Source organism: Giraffa tippelskirchi, chromosome 3 (assembly GCF_054371585.1).
Source record: "Giraffa tippelskirchi isolate mGirTip1 chromosome 3, T2T-mGirTip1v1.2.pri, whole genome shotgun sequence".
Lineage (NCBI taxonomy): Eukaryota > Metazoa > Chordata > Mammalia > Artiodactyla > Giraffidae > Giraffa > Giraffa tippelskirchi.
In genome coordinates, this window is record NC_137277.1 from 2,073,460 (window position 1) to 2,093,744 (window position 20,285).

The following is a 20,285-nucleotide window of genomic DNA, read 5'->3' on the forward strand; positions in this document are numbered from 1 at the left end:
TGCTCAGTCAGTCTGTCGTGTCTGACTCTTTGCAAACCCATAGACTGTAGCCCGCCAGGCTCCTCTGACCATGGGATTTCCCAGGCAGGGATACTGGAGTGGGTTGCCATTTCCTCCTCCAGGGGATCTTCCCAACCCAAGGATCGAACCCATATCTCTTGCGTCTCCTGCATTGGCAGGCGGATTCTTTACCACTGCGCCAGCTGGGAAGCCCCTAAAGTGTTGTTTCAAGGACTCAACCTGTTGTTTGCTTCCAAGATAGAGAAAGAAGGGCATGAGCCACAGACACAGATGCGTCTAGAAGCCAAAAAAGATAAGAAAACAGAATTCTCTCCTACATCCTCCAGAAAGGAGCACAGCCTTGCCAACATCTTGATTTTGGTCCAGTGACCCTCAGGTCCCACTTCTTAACCTCCGAAGCTGTACAATGATACGTCTCTTTAGGGTGTGGGTTCAGGTTTAGAACCTGTCCAGGAATGAAGGAAGGATTTAAAAGCTGTGTGGATGAGTTCCTGATGATAATGTCATCAGAGCAGACCGTGGCAGCTGGGGACTCTGACTAAAACCAAACCAAAATATTTCCAGGGCTTCTCTGGTGCCCTGGTTGTTACGAATCTGCTTTGCAATGCAAGGGACACTGGTTCACACCCTGGTCTGGGAAGATCCCACTTGTGCAGAGCCACTAAGCCGGTGAGTCTGAGCCCGTGTCTGGAGCCTGCAAGCCGCAGACACTGACGCGGAGGGCCCTGGAGCCCGGGATCGGCGGCAGGAGGCACCAGCGCGATGAGAAGCCCCGGGGCGGCAGCTCGATAGAAGCCTGCCCAGCAGTAAGGACCTGATGCAGCCAGAGACAGACAGAAAAGAACAAATATGCTCGTATGTTAAACATTTCTGGTTAGGAAGCCAATGCTGCAGTAGACCGTGGTGTCTGGAAGGGCTAACACGCTGCTGGGGTCTCCTCTACTCTTTTCTCTTGCCGGGGATGAATGCATGTGCTGGAGAATATTTTAAAGAAGAATGAACGTGATTTAGTCATGATTGTGGCGTTTCTTGCTGTTAAGGCTGGTTTTTTTTTTTTTCCCACAGCATGTCCTGGTCAGAAATAAAAATACCATTCACTGTAGTCGCACAAAACATCTATTTAGCTTAAATTGCTCTGAATAGAAGCCCGTGTGATGTAGAAATAATAACTTGGCTATAAAAGCCAGTCATTTCCTATTCAGACAGGATTCCCAGTATTCAGAGAATAAACATGTTACACAACAAATTTCACATAAATTTCAGATGATAAACAAGGTCAATGAAAATACAGCCTTAAGATTTCTTGATGAAGCCAGTTAAATCATTTAAATACTCAGAACGTTAGGTCTCTAGTTAAAAAAAAAAAATTAATACTCAGAAAATCCTGTATCCCCCCTCATGTGTATAAAGCCTCTGGCAACAAAATTGAAAATGAACAAAAAAGAATAAGTAGTTCTTACAGTTTGAGAAATATAGTTCATCTTTGTAAAGAGGCAACATAAAGTCACATTCCGTTCAGCTTATCCAATAGTCCCTTAGATAAAACATGCTATTTGTCCTAACATGCTTTAGTCATAGGGTAAAAAGTTAAATAAATCTTGGTTCTCCAAATGGTTATTTAGCAATACAATATGAAATACTCAGATGATTTGAAAAATCAAAATGACTTGCTAACAACATCCTGCATCTGATAGTTTTCATCCAAGTGTTTGGCATTCCCTGTTTGAAGTAACACGTTATATTTTCATATGCAAAACCACGATTTCAGAGGTTAACTTACTCTCAGGAAAGCTGGAGCAAGACTCCAGAAACAGTTCATCCACGGGTCTCCGCGGGTCCTGGAGAAGAATTCACATTCCTTTTGGGTCACTACTACATCACGCTTTTAATTTCATGTTTATTGTGAATAGTTCCATGCAGAATGATTTCCGAAAAGGATTATGGTCTTAATTCAGCCAGGCTGCCAAAAACTCTGTGCTCACATCACATGGCGATTTCTTTACAGTTTTCCACTTCTTTGTCTCCCTGCCAGCTCCTCAGCAGGGAGTTCGTAGCTGCAGATGGCTGGCTGGACACAACGAGCATAAGTACTATCAAATCAAAGAGAAGCGAGTCTTTTCCAATTAGCTTTTTCATACAAGGCCCTCCTGGGAGAGCTGACGCCCAACACAGTCTTTTAAAGAAACACAAGTAAAGAAACAGCTCGGAACAGAGCAGAGACAAGTGAAAAAGAAAAAGAAAATAATGACGTGGAGAAGGGAAGGCAACCCACTCCAGTATTCCTGGGAGAATCCCATGGGCAGATGAGCCTAGTGGGCTACTGTCCATGGGGTCGCCAAGAGTTGGGCCAGGCTGAGCCGCTAACACACACATACACACTCTGTGCTGAGCCCGGGGGATGCCTGTGAGAAGCACTCTTGCACCCATCTGAAAAAAAAATGACAAATACAGAAATGGGCCAGAAAGGAACTCAGAAGTCTCCACTGAAATTTAGTTCTTAAAATCTGGATATAGAAATATGGAGATGAAGAATGTGATTTTTTAAGGGAACAAAATGAGCTGAATTTTCATCTTCACTTGAGTTGTGTCACATACAAGCTACCTGCAGCATCTCTCTTGCAGTGGGGAATAGGAGAGTCCTTAGAGCGATGTCAGCTAAAAGCACCTGCCCTTCCAAGATCTACAAGCTTGCTATTTCTGCAAAAGTGCCAGAAGGCAGACTACTTTCTCTGTAAGCAGCCACTGGTTTTTAGTACATCTTGTTTTTCATAGTATTGAAGAAACATTTTTAACAGGCAAGAGCTGCCGTTCTATCTTTTTTTGAGCATTTCAGGTAAATCAAAGATGAGGCAATTCTAAAAGAAAGTGAAAATTTTGCTCATGAAATTACAAAGTTGTAATTTCATGAAAGAGTAACTCGTGGAGAAGAAAGGTGAGTAGGGACCAGCGTCTCTCTCTCTGTGTGGATCTGTTACGTCCCCTGTACTGTAACTGCTTCCTGGAAACACCCCTGAGGGTAAATGCTGTGCAGGTAATTCTCAAACCAAGTAGACCCATCCGTTTCCTACGGGCCGTGATAATCACGTGAGATCTTCCTCATTTACCTCCCATTCTCTCACATTTATTCTCTTGCTAATTGTATGAGTCCAGAAATCGCTAGGCTAGCAAAATAGAGGCAGATTGACCTCATTGATACCTGCGACTGTCAAACAAAGGCAGACTCTGATTGTTTCGATACATCTGCTGTCTTCTGCAGAAGATACAAAATTATCATACTTACTAACACTTGCCAGAGACTATAATGCGGACATTTTTTTTCAGAAGAAATTTGTATCTCGGAGAGAGATTATGTCTTCTGACCCTAGTTGGCTTCTGGACTGGATTCTTTTCTTAACATGCTGGCCTCTCCCTTGACCACGTGGTAATCTTTATAGTGTCGTAACACAGCAAGCACACCCTCATTAATCTTTTTCAACATTTTCTTGATCAAGTCATGTCTGCACTCTTCTAAATAAGCTTTAGTTTCAGCTTCCCAATTAAAAAACTTGTCCTTTGGGATTTCAAAAGCGGAATAGCACTAATTTTGTAGCATAATGTCCTTATGAAGCAACCACATATGGTATTTATTATGTTCAAGGCACAGTGAAATATTGCCACATTGAATAAACATAAGAATCTCCTGAGGCGGGCATCACCCTGCATGTGTACACGCCTGCTCAGCTGTGTCTGACTCTTTGGAGATGCTATGGACTGTAGCCCGCCAGGCCCCTCTGTCTACCCGATTCCCCAGGCAAGAACGCTGGAGAGGCTGCCGTGCCCGCCTCCAGGGCATCTTCCTGACCCAGGGATGGAACCCAGGGCTGTGTCTCCTGCATTGGCAGGCAGCTTCTTTACCTCTGAACCACCTGGACCAGCCCAACAACAAACCGACCCAAGGGAGCGGTGCTGCAGAAGAGTAAAGAAAAAGAAGACTCAGAAATAACGTGGGGATCAGGGGGCTGATGCCATTTGCAGGCAAAAGCCCAGATCCTAATCCTCGCATGCCTTTTATTGTTAACTTCTACTTCCTTATTAGTGCTCTAGAGATATCTGTTCTTTACCATCTCAGATCGGGGATAAAGATATACAATGCACAGTCCTCAATGTCAAACCTTCAGGCCTTTCATGACTTTGTTTAGCCCTTTGGCTAGTGACGCCCTTTCTCAGCAACTCCCTCAAGGCTCTGGTTATGGGAACAGTCACTGATGGTTTTCCATCAGTCACATCAGTACTTCAACATCTTGTTTTCAAGATGTCTTTCCACGATGTACTTTTTACTGCTCCCAGCCCTTCACCTGGGGGTGATGAGAAAGTCATTCTTATTTTTCAGAGAAGCCCTGTTAATTAGAGTACAGGGCTATACATAGCATAGCCCCTTCACTGGAAAGCCCAGGCGTTCCTATAATCACTATTTTACAGATAAGTAAAGTGAGTCCCTGAGCTTAAATAACTTGCACAGAATCAAACAGCTGGAGAGGAACAGAACCTGGGTTAAAGCCCTCCTTCAGCCGGGTGCTCGGAGGACAAGTGCTGTGCCGTCTGCCCTCTGGGTATCTCTTTCCCGCAACGAGGCTCAAGGAGCTGCGTCCGTTTAACAGCTCTCCTTGACTTTTGCCTCCTGTGTTCCGCAGCAGTGCTCTCCAGGGCCAGAAGTCAGATGATGTCCTGTGCAGGGAGCGGAAGCATCCTCCTGGACTCTCCTGGCGATGTGTGCAGAGTCCCTGGGGCCATGGGACTTGTGTGTGGCACTCAAAACCGCGTCAGGCCGACGTGTAAGAACCTGATCTGCCCAGAGAGCATGCAGCAGCCCAGAGCCTGTCAGAGAGAGGCAGGGAACGCTGCTCTCTTCCAGTCTGCTCGGCTCTTGCCCTTCACCCTCTCTGACCCAGATGCACGGCCTGCACTGGGGTTTTGGTAGATACTCTCCCAAAATGTTTCTTAAAAATATAATAAGGATATTTTACTTGGTCCTGCTTTATGAACTTTTTTTTTTTTTGTCTTGTCACATCCTTTGTATGACATGTTACTGTTCTCCAATCTTATTTGCAATTCCATTTCTTGGGTGTCTCTTAGCCTCCCTCTGTGATCTGCCTGGGCTTCCCAGATGGCTCAGAGTAAAGAAACTGCCTGCCAATTCAAGAGACACAGGAGACGCGGGTCAATCCCCTGGGTTGGGAAGATCCCCTGGAGAAAGGAATGTCTACCCACTCCAGTATTCTTGCCTAGACAATCCCATGGACAGAGGAGCTTGGCGGGCTACAGTCCACGGGGTCGCAAAAGAGTCAGACATGACTTAGCGACTAAACAACATGATCTACCTCTGGGATGTCTCATGGACCAGAATAATTTTATTTTTCTTTCACCTCTTCTGCAAATCTTTTACTTTCTGCAAGGAATGTAAATCGTAGGATCAACAGTCCATTCCATCCAGCCATCCGATGGTACAGCGTCTACATTAAGCTTGCCCGTGGTTCTCCTCTTCTCCACGCCTACACAGATGGTGTCTCTCTGTTCCTCTCCTTGCTCTTTTTCTCTCTTCTCATGTGGAACGTTCTGGGTGAGAACCTCCGGGTATGCTGTTCTACTGGTGCTCACCTTTAAACGTTGGCCAGTGTATCTGAACCTACGCTCCTTGGGAAATGCAAACACTCAGCGTCTCCCGTCTTCCCTCCACGGCCTGATCTGGATGCCCCCGAGGACGTCCTTCAGCACATTTGACCTTGAAACCTTAGCCCTGTTTCTTACGGGCTGTGCAGTGCTGGTGAGTGATTTTCTCTGGAAACTTCACTTTCCTCACCTGTAAGTGACAAAGAACAGAACAGCATCCAACGAGTTCATATAGAATTTTAAACTTTAGGGTTTGCTGGGCAGGGTAGTAAAGGATGAATATGTGATCATTAATGTGTGAAATCTAAAAAATAAATGACTGAATATAACAAATCAGAAACAGACTCACAGATATAGAGAGCAAACTAGTGGTTACCGGTGGGGTGAGGGAAGTAGGGAAGGAAAAGGGGTTAAGAAGTACAAACCACTGTGTGTAAATAAATAAGTTGCAAGGATACACTATACAGCACAGGGAAAGAGCCGATCAATGTTTTGCAATAACTTTAAATGAAGTATAATCTGTAAAAATTTTGAATCACTACATTGTATACATGACATTAATATTATATATCAGCTATAAGGAAGTTGTGTCTGACTCTTTGCGACTGCATGAGCTATACAGTCCATGGAAGTCTCCAGGCCAGAATACTGGAGTGGGTAGTCTTTCCCTTCTCCAGGGGATCTTCCCAACCCAGGGATTGAAACCAGGCTTCCTGCATTGCAGGCAGATTTTTTACCAACTGAGCTATCAGAGAAGCCCCATATATCAACTATACTTCCTTTTAAAAGAAGTCAAAGAACTTGTATCTGTTTTTAAGCTCTAGGAAATTTTCAGCTAATACATTGGTCAAATATGGTCTGCCTTCTAGCCAATTTTTTTTACTGGAAGTTTACTAGGTCTTTGAGATCTGTTTTCCCTGTCTTACCTTTTGCCTAACTACCATCTTGAAATAGGAAAGCAATCTGTTTCACACCACACATAAACAACCTTTCCACTACACAATTTTAAATTTTTTATTTTATTTTTTTACTTTATAAAATCTATGTCTTTGTTATTCATTTTTATCGAAGTATAGTTGCTTTACAATGTTGTGAGAGTTTCTATGGTACAGCAAAGAGAATTAGTTATACATATACACACAACTCCTCTTTTTTGGATTTCCTTCCCGTTTAGGTCACCACAGAGCCCTGAGTAGGCCATTCAGCAGGCTCCTCTGTCCATGGGGTTCTCCAGGCAAGAATACTGGAGTGGGTGCCGTGCCCTCCTCCAGGGGATCTTCCCAACCCAGGGATCAAACCCGCATCTCTTGTGTCTCTTCATTGGCAGGCGAGTTCTTTACCACTAGCGCCACCTGGGAAGCCGTTTTAAAATTATATATACTGCTAATTGTTACATGTGACATGAGCTTAAATAACATCAACAGAGAATGGTTGGGCTGGAGGTTTCAAGGGCCCTCTGAGTGGCAGAGGAGTTTCCATCTCATGGTCGTATTAACCTCTTCATTGACATTTCCCAGCTCCTGCTCCTTAGAAAGTTCTAAGAACACCTGAATGGGAGGCAAAGAAGAAGGAAAAACAATCAGCTAGCTGTTGATTGGCTTCAAAAGAAACAGGCAATAGGCGCGGGACTTTTATGTGAAATTTGCAGGGGTGACACCAGCCCCTCGGGATGACCCACCTTTTCCAAGGTGCACTGGGAGAGGCTGTATTCTTCCAGGTTCAAGTTATGTTTCACTGAAAAAAAACAGACTGATAGTGGATGCTTACAATGCTTAGATGCTTTATTTATTACCAACCATCTTTTCAAAGTCATCTGAAATAAAAGTGCCAGTAATGAATATAAATGGAACACAGAACTGAATGAACAAATGCTTGGGGAAAGAATGAGATAGTGAAAAATCATAGTATTGGTGTAAATACATATTAAACTCATCTTGATATTAGAATTTTCTCACATTACTTACTGATATGATGGTTTATTACTGGGTTGGCCACAAAAGTTCTTTCGTTCCATAACATCTTATGGAAAAACTCAAACGAACTTCGTAGCCAACCTGTTCCTTAGTACGTGTATCTTGGGGAGACAGCCAAGTTCCTTGAAGGACTGAGGAACTCACCGATACATTCTTATACACGAGGGAGGTTGCAATTCCATCGCATTCCCTTTAAAAAGACCTCCAAGTCCTGCATCACTGTGCTACCGCCAGTTCCTTGGCAGGCTCGTCTCTCTACCGGGCTCCCCCCCAGGAAGTCTGCATGAGACCGGCCCTCAGCTGCACCCCACACACACTCACAGGTGCCCGGCCCACCGTTTACACACTGAGGATCCTCTGTGCATGAGCCAGCCTTGGGTGCCAGGGATGGAGCAGGAGAGATCAGGCAAAGCCTAAACCTCTGCCTTCATGCCGTTTGCATTCTAAAGAAGCACTTAAATGTGTAACAAAATAAATAATAGTAGCTACTCTGGAGAAAAGATATATCTAGGAAATAAGAGATGTTGGTGCTCTTTTTCCGGGATGGTTTTAAGGAAGACCACAGTAATAAGGTGGTAATTGAGCATAAACCTAAAAGAAGTGAGGAAGAGCCTGGATATTTAAGAAGCAGAATTCCGGGAAGAAGGATTAGAGTGTGAAGCCCCGGCGCAGGAGTAGGCAGGTGTGTCTGGTACACTTAGGAAGAGCAAGAAAGCAAACCAGAGATTTCTTTTGTCTCAAACGTGAGGAGTTGGGCACCATTCTAGGCTCTTCCAGATGAACTTACTCAATCCTCCTAGTAATCCTGCCAAGTGGCCACTGATACTACCTTTTACTTAGAGATGAGCCATCTAGACACACAGGTGTTACGTAGCTTTACCAATGTCTCCTAGCTTGCAGCTTGTTCTACAAATAGAACTACTCTGTGATCTAGAAATCCCACTCCTGGATATATAGCTAAAGAAAATGCAAACACTAATTCAACAAGATTCATACACTCCAATGTTCAAAAACAGCATTGTCTACAATAGCTAAGATATGGACGCAAACTATGTGTCCATCAACAGATAACTGGATAAAGAAGGTGTATTGTATACAGATAGACAGATAGATAACATAAAATAAAAAAGCTACAAGGATATATTGTACAGCACAGAGAATATAGCCAATACTTTAAAATAATTTTAAATGGAGTATAATCTACAAAAATTGTGAACCACTATTTTGTATGCCCGAAACCAATACAATAGTGTAAATCAACTGTACATCAATTGAAAGTGAACATAATTAAGGTGAGAACTAATTCTTCAAAAGTTTTATTTAAAAATGGCCACTCTTACCTGTCTCTAACTTGTGAAAGGCCTGAGAGAGAGGCTGAACATCCTGCACAGGCAGTCTGTAAGCCGAGAAGGAGGAGTACCTGGAGATGGAAAAAGTGCCACACTTCACCTTGAGCTTCAAAGGGAAATATGACCATCGAAATAAAAGTTGATATTAAAAGCTAGTAAATAAATTTTATTATTTTTTAAAATTTTATTAACAAATACAATTAATGCAAAGTAACATTTGGCTTCAATATTAAACAATAAGATAAATTTCAATGGATATTTCTTGCAGTGGCTTTGTTGGCTGGTGGTTAGAGATAATTCTCCTGGAAATGATCCAGTATAATTATATTTATGCTCCACTACTTTGGCCACCTGATGCAAAGAGCTGACTCATTGGAAAAGATCCTGATGCTGGGAAAGATGGAGGGCAGGAGAAGAGGGCGACAGAGGGTGAGATGGCTGGATGGCATCACCGACTCGATGGACGTGAGTGTGAGCGCGTTCCAGGAAACAGTGAAGGACGGGGGAGTCCGGCGGGCTGCAGCCCACGGGGTTGCAAAGAGTCAGACACCATTTAGCAACTGAACATCAACAATGCTCAGTTTAGTTTATTCAAACCTTTTTCTTGTGGAACATAGACATTCTGAATGAATCCCTTTGATGAGTTTGAATAATTTAGAACTAATCCCAATATTTCATCCTTGTAACCAGAAAGCAAAGGCAGGAGACACGTGGTTGAGAGCGAGGGTCATAACAGTGAGGGGACTGAGACGGCTTCACACGAAACTTTCCTGACCTCTGCTGACTTAAAAAAAAAGTACAGCCTGAGAGTTGTGAGTTAAGTTTCATTTGGGGCAAAATGAGGACTATAGCCTGAGAGACAGCTCCTGAGATCGCTCTGAGAAACTGCTCCAAAGAGGCAGCGGGTCAGTATGGAGGTGATTCTGGTGGCGGGGGGTACAATGCAATCAGGCGCGTGTTTTTTTTTTGCAGAGGATTCTGCTGGTCTCGTGACAGTTGCTGCTGACCACGAGGAGCCGTCGTCGCCACGAAGGAACGAAGGAGGTTAGTGCTTTTTGAGATGTGGGGAGGTGCAAGAGTTGGGCTCGTAAAATGGGCTCCTGAGAACATCTAACCATCTGAGGACCTGCCCTGTTTCCCCGGAGCACAGATACCTCAAGCCTGCCCTCTCCTCGAACTCTCTCGGGGGTGTTGGAGGTCCGCCGCTGCAGCAGCACATGGCTTAATCCTTGTAGAGGTAGGCAGGTCGACGGCTTGTGCCCATCTGCAGTTGACCCAGCTCGAAGGGGAGGAAGTGCCAGGGCTGATTTCTGCCCCTGTCCCCTCGCCCCACCTCTGCTGAGACCTCAGGCCCCACGCATGGCTCGTTCCTGACAGACTGTGAAGCCCGCAGCCGCCCCGAAGCTGCTCAGACCCCGGTCTTCACAGCCCTGCTCTCCTGCCTCTCCGTCTACATCAAAGCCGCGGCTTGAGGGTCTGGAAATAGGACTGAGTCCCACGTCCCCGCACCCCACTAGATAATTTCGTTACTTGGTACTGGGTGTTACGCCCTGCTTCTTCGGTGGCTTCTCCCCCCAAGGAATTTCAAATTTGGCTCTTGCTCCAGCTCCCTGCCCTCCCCTTAAAAAACCACAGCCCTGTGCCTCTATGTTCACAAACACACTCCCTTCTGTTCTTCATTGTGAGGCAGGAAAGCTCCACTAAAGGGACACGCTTTGATGATCCCAATTGCTGTTTCTGATGAGGCCAATTCATCCTAAATAGTTGCATCTTTAAAACGGTAAATATTTACATATTTTAAATATTTATGGGGAAGCCCTGGGAAGGTGTCTCGGGCTGGCTGCACTTCTGTGCAGATGCAAGTCATCAGAACTTCCTCTCTGGTTTTTCCAAGTCCCGCTCCAGACCTGGGGACCAGCCTTGGGTGGCCACGGAGGCCCAGGCTGGTGTCCCCATGCCTCCCTGGGAGGACACACCTTTCTGGGGACGCTCACTAATCTCCTATAATCGTGAAGACTTAAATCTGTTTCTGAGGTCCCTCCCTTGATGCTGAAGTCTAATCGCCCTGAAGTGCTCACAGAGCCGAGAAGGAACCACAGATGGGAAAAGCCAACCTGCTCCTCCAAAACCAAGAGTTCCTTCACCTTTCCTGCTGGGCAGCCCGAGGGAAAAGCCTCAGGACCTCCGTGTGGACCGTCGTCCCCCGAGAAGCCTCCTTCAGCTTTAGTTCCAGAATGTAATCCTTGCCGAGGCTGTTTTTCAGGTGTTGGATGGAGCCGATGCATCTACAAACAAGAAGGAAGACACGCTGGGAAAATCTCGCCCCTGGGATTTTTCCCTGTTATTCTTAAATTTCAGATGTAGGGAAAGGGGTCCCTGAGGGAGGGGGGAAGAGTCTCAGCTGGTAACAGTGGGTTTGCCCTTTTCATGTTGCTGTTGTGTTAGTTGCTAAGTTGTGTCCAGGTCTTTGCAATCCCATGGACTGTAGCCCGCCAGGCTCCTCTGTTCATGGGATTCTCCAGGCAAGAACACTGGAGTGGGTTGCCATTTCCTTCTCCAGAGGATCGTCCAGAACCAGGGATTGAACCTGCATCTCGGATTCTTTACCGCTGAGCCACTGGGCAAGCCTGGCCCTTTCATAGCAAGTCTCATTTAGAAAATCCAGGGCAGGCTTGGCCAGCACCCACCTCAGGCTCCCGGACACCATGACGGCCACGCGGTCACACACGGCCTCCGCCTCGGCCATGGAGTGGGTGGTCAGCAGGGCGCCCCTCGCCGTGTTTCTGACGGCTGTCTGGATCGTCTGCCTGAATGAGCCCCAACAGTTACACCATATTTTAAAAGGGTGAGAAAAAAGAGAGATGGAAGGGAAATTCAATGGATAAAATACAGTTAATGAATCATATTTAAATTCTAAATTAAAAAAATAAACAAGAAAATGTGATTACTTAGAAGGTTTTGATAAAAGTTTTTAGGTGTTTTTAGGTGTGTTAATGGCATTCTGGTTAAGTTGAAAAAAAAGAAAATTTCATTTCTTTTGCAGAAGTTAACTGAAATGTTTATACATGAAGGATACACTGTCTAGTATTTGCTTCAAAATAATTGGAAAGCAGCAAAAGGAAGTGGGTGGAGGCAAAGATGAAGAAAGATTGGCCTTACACGGAGAGCATTTGGCTTAATAGATTCATACATGATTCTCTTTCCATTTGTATAAAATTTCCATAACAAAGTTCTTTAAAAAAGTTGAGAAACTACTGGACAGACACAAATATGAAAGTGGATTGGAGAATTTTATAATTCCAAATATAAAGTCCTCGATAGGAACATAAGAAGAATTTAAAAACTATTAAAAGAAAGTCTAGATCAACAAATTTAACAGGTTAGGTAAAAGCAGGGGGAAGGAGGAAAATGTATTAGCAAGTTTCTAAGGAAAAAGTTACAGACATCTCGATAATTGGCAAAATTAATCTACATTCCAAATCGCAAGACCTAAAATTCCAGCAAAATACCGAGAGGTTTTCTAATCCCACGTGAATGCCACCCCAAGGTGGTGTACTACGAGAGAAGGCGTTGTTCAGTCGCTCAGTCGTATCGGCCTCATTGTGACCCCGTGGACTGTGGCCCTCCAGGCTCCTCTGTCCGTGGGACCCTCCAGGCAAGAACACTGGAGTGGGCTGCCATGCCCTCCTCCAGGGGATCTTCCCGACCCAGGGACCGAATCCCCGTCTCCTACGTCGGCAGGCAGGTTCTTTACTGCTGAGCCACCAGGGAAGCCCATGAGAGAATCTGTTTGTTAAATACTGGCTTCCCTAGTACTGTGAGTTGTCTCCGCCCAGCTAGGGATCCGTGGATTTGCTTTTCCGAGGTCAGCTTAAAAACACTCCTTTCACGGAAGGTCCGTCCTCCCGGCTCTGCGGGCGCTGCTCACCACAGCTGCTTCTGCTCCGCGGGGTCCAAGCCTGTGGACGGCTCATCCAGAAACAGGACGGGTGGGTCTCCCAAGAGGCTCAGCACAAGACACAGCTGCAAGGCAGAGACACGGGGCTGTTCCTGCCACCACCCGGCCACCCGCACAGGAAGCCCGCGGACACACGCGCACCTTTCTGGCGGCCCCTCTCGGTAACTTCTGCGCGGGAACGTTCAGCTGTTCGTGCAGCTTGAAGGTGTCCACCAGCCTGGTGGGAAACGGTGAGACGGCGAGATCAGGAGAGGGTGTGGGGAAAAGGTAAGCCACACGCAGGGGTTATGGCCCTGGGCCCCCTCCTTGGCACCATCCCTCTCAGAACAAACCATCAACGCAACATTGTAAGGCAATTCTCCAATTAAAAAAAAAACTAAAAAATCTAACCATCAAAGAATAAAGTTTATACTGAACATGAAAGATTTACATCTCATAAAAAAAATTTCAAAACTACCTTGAATTCTAATGAAATAGATGATTATTCACGATTATTCATTCATTCAACATTTTTTCAATTTATTTTGTTGAAGTGTAGCTGATTTACAATGCTGTGTTAATTTCTGCTGTACAGCAAAGTGAATCAGCTAAACGTATACACATTCTTTTTCATATTCTTTTCCCTTATGGTCTAACCCAGGATATTGAGTAGAGTTCCCTGCGCTGTACAGAAGGACTTGTTATTTACCCATTCTCTGTGTGAGAGCTTGCACCCGCCAAGCCCAGACCCTCACTCCATCCCTCCGTATCCCAGGTTCCCCCGGGCAACCACAAGTCTGTTCTCCACGTCTGTTTCTGTTTGTTAGATAAGTTCATTTGTGTCACAATTTAGATTCCACGTGTAAGTGATATCCTATGTATCATTTAACACTGACGATTATTCTATGCTGTTTATTTTTAAAGGTCCTCCAGCCAGGGATGCAGGGTTTGGCCGCTGGCCTCCATGCCCACTTGACCCCTGATGCTCCCCGAAGATGGAGATGCCCCCCCTACTCTCCACTCCTTATCAGTGATGGCACAGAGGAACCTCATGAGTGTGCAGTACCGTGAGATGGCCATGCGGGCGTCCGCGCGCCGCAGCCCTTTCACGGCGGCGAACACCTCCAGATGATCACGCGTGGTCAGGCTGGGCCACAGCACGTTCTCCTGGGGACAGTAGCCCAGGAACGGGATGCTGGTGTCCCCCTGCTGATCCAGATCTGAACTGTATCCCGTCAGCTCCACCTGAGAAAGTGCGCTGGTTTTAGAAACGTGCAAGCTTGTCTTCAGCCACATGATTCCTCGAGAAACTGACTTGTGGCTAATAAATGCCTCAAGTTTTTGAACATCGAAGAAATATTACAGCCGCCCCATATATTTATTACAGAAAACTATTTAAACTACTCACCGTACAGTCTCACAAGGACATCACCTGTATCTATTATAGCATGTCTATTTGGGGAACAGAAACCACATCTTCATTTGCACTACCTCTCCAGCTGTTGGCTTCATCATCCCAGATATCATTCTAACAGACGAACTTTTACCAGCACCGTTAGGTCCCAGCAATCCCAAAATTTCTCCTGAAAGAGAGGCACCCGCCATCAGTATTGGAAGTAAAACAATGACATAAATCTGCTTCTTCAGCAGCCTTCTGAGATACATGTTCATCTCCATTGCCATTTTGAAATTTATATCATATATGTAATCCATGTCACCAAAACATGTTCTTTAACCCCTATCATTTTGAAAAAAAGCTTAGAGACTGACATTTGCTGTCCATACATGGGTCTTTTTCCATATTGCTTTTCCAGTGAAAAAGGTGCCCATAATTTTTTATACGGCAGACGGCTGACCTGCTGAGTACCTAAGTAATTCCTAAACCCAGGGAGTCAGGCACCTTTTCTCCATCTCAAACTCCACCACCTGTGTCTGAGTCATTATCCTCTTTCATCTGAGATAGTATGATGATATGAAAGCCTCTTAACTTGTCCACCACCCAAATTCATGGACAAATAATAGCCAGCATGAAACATTTTTCAAAGTATCGATTAAATGGTGGCAAAACCCCTCTAGAGGGATTCTGCTCAATTGGCCTAAAATCTAAACTCCGCTGTTTTCCCGCTGGACCCCGTGGGCCCTGCTCATGTCTGAGAGCATTCCTTCCATTCACAGAGCATCTGCTGGCCTCTCTGAGCATCTTACCGACTCCAAAGACATGCCTGGGTCTGAGCCCTCGCTGCTTCCTCCATCTGGGATGCTCTTATCTTCTGCACGCTAACGTTGCCGGGACCTTCTCATAACCTAGTGCTGAGCTGTGCTAAGTCACTTCAGTTGTGTCTGACTCTGTGCGACCCCATGAACTGTAGCCCGCCAGGCTCCTCTGTCCATGGGATTCTCCAGGCAAGAATACTGGAGTGGGTTGCCATGCCCTCCTCCAGGGGATCTTCCCGACCCAGGGACTGAATACAAGTCTCTTATGTCTCCTGTATTGACAGGTGGGTTCCTTACCACTACACCAACCTGAAGCCTGTGGTCGCCTGGATCTTGGCTTAAATGTCTCTGCTTAAGAAAAGTCTTCCCTAACCCTAATTCTTCCCCGGTGGCTCAGACAGTAAAGAATCCACCTGCAATGCAGCAGACCTGGGTTCAATCCATGGGTTGGGAGGATCCCCTGGAGAAGGGAATGGAAACCCTCTCCAGAATCCTTGCCTGGAGAATCCCATGGACAGAGGAGCCTGGCGGGCCACAGTCCATGGGGTCGCAAAGAGTCGGACACGACTGAGCGACTAAGACTTTCAGACTTCAACCCCAAGTGAATGTGGCCCCAAGTCACTCAAGTCATGGCACTTATTTGAGTGCTCCCCATAGAACCTGCCAGTGTGACATCTGAAACTTCTCTTGATAAGTCATTTTTGTTTCCTGACCCCCCTGGGGATGTAGAAGCTATGAGGTCACGTATGTGTCTATTTGTTTCATAAGTATATTTCCAGATTCTTAAACAGCCCCTGGCACACTCGAAAAAATGTATGTTGAATGAGTGAATGAATGCTTCAGCAAGTACAACGGTGTCAGTAACCTCGATGTTCAATGGGTATTTCTAAAAATAACAGCGAATTTAAACAGTGACTGTTCCAAACCTTTTTTAACACAGAAGGAGATGTTTCTCACTGCCGTCTTCTTCCTCCTTCTTGAAAAGCACCTTTTCTTCTGGCCTGCATATTCTTTGTGCAGACAGCTAGCAATTATGACCGGTTTCTGGAATACAGGACAGAGTGATTTTCCTCTTAAGCAGCAGTCACTTTTCTATGCTCTGCCTCCTGAAACCTCTCTTGCCCTCTGTCATGAACCAAACCATATTTGCGTTGAGGGCAATCCACATTGCTTGTCTGAAATGTAACATGTATTCGTGGATGTTGACAATACTTCTTGCTAAAAACAGATGAATGAATAAAGAATATATATATATATACATATATATATATATTACTCAGTCATAAAAAGAATGAAATCACAGCATTTGCAGCAACATGGATGGACCCAGAGATGATCACACTAAGTTAAGTCAGAAAGATACAGACAAACGTCACATGAAATCACTATACGTGGAATCTAAACTATAACACAAATAAACTTATCTATGAGACAAAGAAACAAAAATAAGTGGACTGAGTAAATAGCATAATTTCAGGCTGGCTTCTTGCCTTCCAGTAACAGAAGTATCTAAACTCATGTGAACACCTCCCACATCAAAATCAAACAGTAATCCTTAAAATCTTAATCTCTACCCAGCATTCTATAACAAATCTCACATAAATTCTTTGACTCATGAAACTGGGGGTTTGAAATTGCAGCTCTGCATATCCAAGTCCATTTTTCTCCCCCCCCAAAAAAAGATGAAACCAGTGCGCTTTGCATTATTCTTTGAGCATCAGGGACTTCGAAAGAAGTGCCTGCGTATTTAGGAATTACATAAATGCATGGTTTCCCAGGTAGTTCAGCGGTAAATAACCCGCCTGCCAGTGCAGGAGATGCAAGGGATGCAGGTTCAATCCCGGGGTCAGGAAGATCCCTTGGAGGAGGAAATGGCAGCCCACTCCAGTGTCCTTGCCTGGAGAATCCCGTGGACAGAGGAGCCTGGTGGACTGCAGTCCACGGGGTTGCAGAGTCGGTCACCACTGAGCACACATACACGGCGAGCTCCGAATTTTCTAAACAAAACCCAGCACCTCAGCCTCTACTCCTGAGATCCTCAGCATTCCATTAACACTCATTTTGCCACTTGCATCCCTACCTCCTCTATTGACGTGTTCAGGGCGGTGGCTGTTCTTATTCTTTCTGCTTGAACATCTTTGTCTTCACCTACAGGTTCTTCTGCATGTGAACGAGCATCTCTGCTTTTGGGGGAAATTCTGCAGAAAAGGTGAAATACACAGCATGTGATTTTTTTGCTAGGTGTCAAAGATATATCAAAAATCAGCTTCTCTAACTATCCCTTCCACTCCCCTCCCCCCATTGACTTGTACACCTTTCTGTATTTAAAATGGACAACCAAAAAGCTCCAGCTGTAAGCACAAGGAGCTCAGTGTTATGTGGCAGCCTGGATGGGAGGGGAGTTTGAGGGAGAGTGGATACAGGTATATGTTGGGCTGAGTCACTTTGCTGCTCTCCTGAAACTAGCACAACATTGTGACTGGCTATACCATAATACTAAATAAAAAGTTAAAAAAAAAAAATCAGCTTCTCTGTGATTTCCCCGTGGTCCTTTCAGCAAACTGGTGATGATGCTGACTATGAACCCCATGTCTTTTTTGGCCAGGAATGTCCACCCTGCAGCTGAATCCCCTTCTCCGTTTGCTGCTCCTCTCCTAATGAGCATCTCTGACCCTTTCACATTTCTCGGCAAGTACTGCCGCTACTTTAAAAGTCAAGTCGCCTGCGTTCTTCTCTGTTGACTCTGAGCCCATGTTACTCATACCCAGTATTTGCCTGGTGTCCTTTACTGGTTGGTGCTTCCCTGGTGGCTCAGAATCTGCCTGCAATGCGGGAGCCCTGGGTTCAATCCCTGGGTCGGGAAGATCCCTGGAGAAGGAAATGGCACCCCACCCACTGCAGTGCTCCTGTCCTGACTGCTGACCCTCACTAGAGTCTCCCCGGCTAAAGCACTCTCAGCTGTGCTGCCAAACCAACTCCATCCTATCGCTCTGGTCAGGCCGGTGTGATCCTCCTGAGTGGGAAAAGGGCATATGTGAGCTCTCATTAAAATGCTTTTCTTAGCACGTATATTTTGTTGAAGTACAGTTGGCTTACAATGTTTCAGGTGCACAGCAAGCTGATTCAGTTTCACGTGCACACGCATATAATTTTTCATCTTATTTTCCATTGTTATTATCAGATATTAATAAGATAAGATATTATAAGATATTGACCGCAGGTCCCCGTGCCATACAGTAAAGCTTTCTTGCTTACACGACATCTATTTTTTTTTAGTTAGAAATCTAGCATTCTATTCATACTAAGTCAAACAACTATTTGAGTTCTCATTAAATTTCTGAGAGCTTGAAAGCTCCCTTCAACTGACTAATGGCAGAACTCTGCCTGGTGATGGTGATTTAGTCAATAAGTCATGTCTGACTCTTGCCACCCCATTGAGAGCAGCCCGCCAGGCTCCTCTGTCCTTGGGATTCTCCAGGCAAGAATACTGGAGTGGGTTGCCATTTCTTTCTCCAGGAATTCTTCCCGACCCAGGGATCGAACCTGGGTCTCCTGCATTGGAGGCAGATTCTTTTACCAACTGAGCTACAAGGGATGCCTCTGCCTGTTTGCTGGCAGTTCAGCCAGAAATCCACTGACCATGCCGAAAATCATCACGCTGTTTATACTGTCAATATAAATCAGCATTAAGAGGCTGAAGGTGCAGCCACTCCCTAGGAATATTAAAATGCAATAGTAAGTATGAAATTAACTTTTATCCCAACCTGAAAACAGGATCCTTTTGCATTATTTTCTTTCCACATTTTACTTCTAGGCATCGCAGGACAAACATGAACAGCAAAGCCTGAAAGTAAGGCTAGAAGCAAAGAAACATGGTTACATGGAGGGGTGAGTGCACATCAGAAACATCTGAATCATAGTTTGGGTCTTTTGCCTTCAGATCAAATAGGTGTGAAGCATTCTCACAGATCAGCTCTATAGTGACAATCCAACTTGGGGAACCCACCTTCTTTCTTTCTTCCTGTTGTACAACCTGCACCATCTGTCAGCACATGTGACCTGTTTCTCCTTTCAAAGTTACCCAGAACCCAGGGCTGTAATCGCTGATAGTAACACCGCAGCCCCTGGCTGTGGGTCTCTCTTCTTCCCTTGCCCCAAACATCTACTCTCAACACAGCAACGAGAGCTATGTTTTAGAGCACAGATCAGATCACAGCACTTCCCTGAAAACTCCGCTGGCTCCTTGCTCTCATAAAGTAAGATCAAAGTCCTGGACGTGACCCAGGGTCTCCACGTCACCTCTGTTCACCTACACTCAGCTCGGTTACCTCTGTGACCTTCACTCTCCCCGTGGCTACCCTGCCCCAGCCACCTGGCCGCCCTCCTGACCCTGGATCAAGCCAGGGTCACTCTCCCGCCTCCTCTGGGAATATTCTTCCCTGTGATGTCCCCACAGCTCACTTCCTTGCCTCTTGTGGGTTTTTATTTTTGAAGTCCATCCATCTGACACAGCATGTTATTTATTTAGTTTATTATCTGCCTCCTTCCACCAGAATTTAAGCCCCATGAGGGCAAGGACTACTATTTTTGATCTATGCCCTAGAAAAGTACTGCCACATATGCAAAGACACTAATTTTCTTCAGCCTATATATATCAGTATAATCATTTTCCCTTTTCATTTTTTTTGACTTTTGCTTTGTTTATCTCTAATTGCAAAGGATTTAAGTTATATTGCCTGTATTTCTTTACAAACTCTCAAATTTGGAGGGGGCAGTAGACAGGATAAATAAGAAAATCTAATTTTATACTGCATTCTAGATTTACACAGTCCATTCACGCATAGAAGAAGTAACTAGGATGTAGAATCATATCTGAATGTAATTGCTTTGTCTAAGACTATATGAAAAACACTTTCAAAGTTGGCACACTTCAGACAAGATCAAACAGTTACTACAGTAAATGATAAGCCCCCACAAAGTAGGTGATGAGGTAGCAAAGCCATCTTACTATTAGACACACTAGAAGGTCAGCTGCACTCAGGTCATAATTAGCCTCTTGATGTTTTATTCTATATTGAGGGATTCTCTGCAAAAAAAAAAAAAAGGCTCAATGGAAATTCACCAGCTTTCTTACTTGTATTTAAT

The 20,285-nt window shown here is 45.1% G+C and overlaps 2 protein-coding genes across 5 annotated transcripts in view; both read right to left on the reverse strand.

Moving 5' to 3' along the window:
• LOC145542310 (ATP-binding cassette sub-family A member 9-like) overlaps window positions 1–2,057 on the reverse strand; it is a 58,255-nt gene extending 56,198 nt beyond the window's left edge. Inside the window, exon 1 of the mRNA XM_081580855.1 lies at window positions 1,802–2,057. Within this exon, the coding sequence (XP_081436981.1) occupies window positions 1,802–1,840 (39 nt within the window). The 5' untranslated portion in view covers window positions 1,841–2,057. The remainder of the gene's footprint in view (window positions 1–1,801) is intronic.
• Window positions 2,058–6,670: 4,613 nt separating this feature from the next.
• The window catches only part of ABCA6 (ATP binding cassette subfamily A member 6), a 64,609-nt gene continuing 50,994 nt past the window's right edge, over window positions 6,671–20,285 (reverse strand). Inside the window, exons 28-40 of one of the 4 annotated variants that reach the window (XR_014079759.1) lie at window positions 20,149–20,226; window positions 18,905–18,996; window positions 17,221–17,338; window positions 16,067–16,184; window positions 14,418–14,509; window positions 13,993–14,171; window positions 13,089–13,164; window positions 12,499–12,948; window positions 11,677–11,796; window positions 11,134–11,274; window positions 8,981–9,060; window positions 7,346–7,401; window positions 6,671–7,214 (exon numbers count right to left, since the gene is read on the reverse strand). Coding sequence is in view for 2 of the 4 variants with exons in the window: in XM_081580856.1 (XP_081436982.1) it covers window positions 7,113–7,214; window positions 7,346–7,401; window positions 8,981–9,060; window positions 11,134–11,274; window positions 11,677–11,796; window positions 12,918–13,012; window positions 13,089–13,164; window positions 13,993–14,171; window positions 14,418–14,509; window positions 16,067–16,184; window positions 17,221–17,338; window positions 18,905–18,996; window positions 20,149–20,226 (1,347 nt within the window). In the remaining 2 variants the exon portion in view is untranslated. Of the gene's footprint in view, window positions 7,215–7,345; window positions 7,402–8,980; window positions 9,061–11,133; window positions 11,275–11,676; window positions 11,797–12,260; window positions 13,165–13,992; window positions 14,172–14,417; window positions 14,510–16,066; window positions 16,185–17,220; window positions 17,339–18,904; window positions 18,997–20,148; window positions 20,227–20,285 lie in introns of those variants that run through there. The other 3 variants (XM_081580856.1, XR_014079758.1, XM_081580857.1) reach the window with 3 other exon arrangements.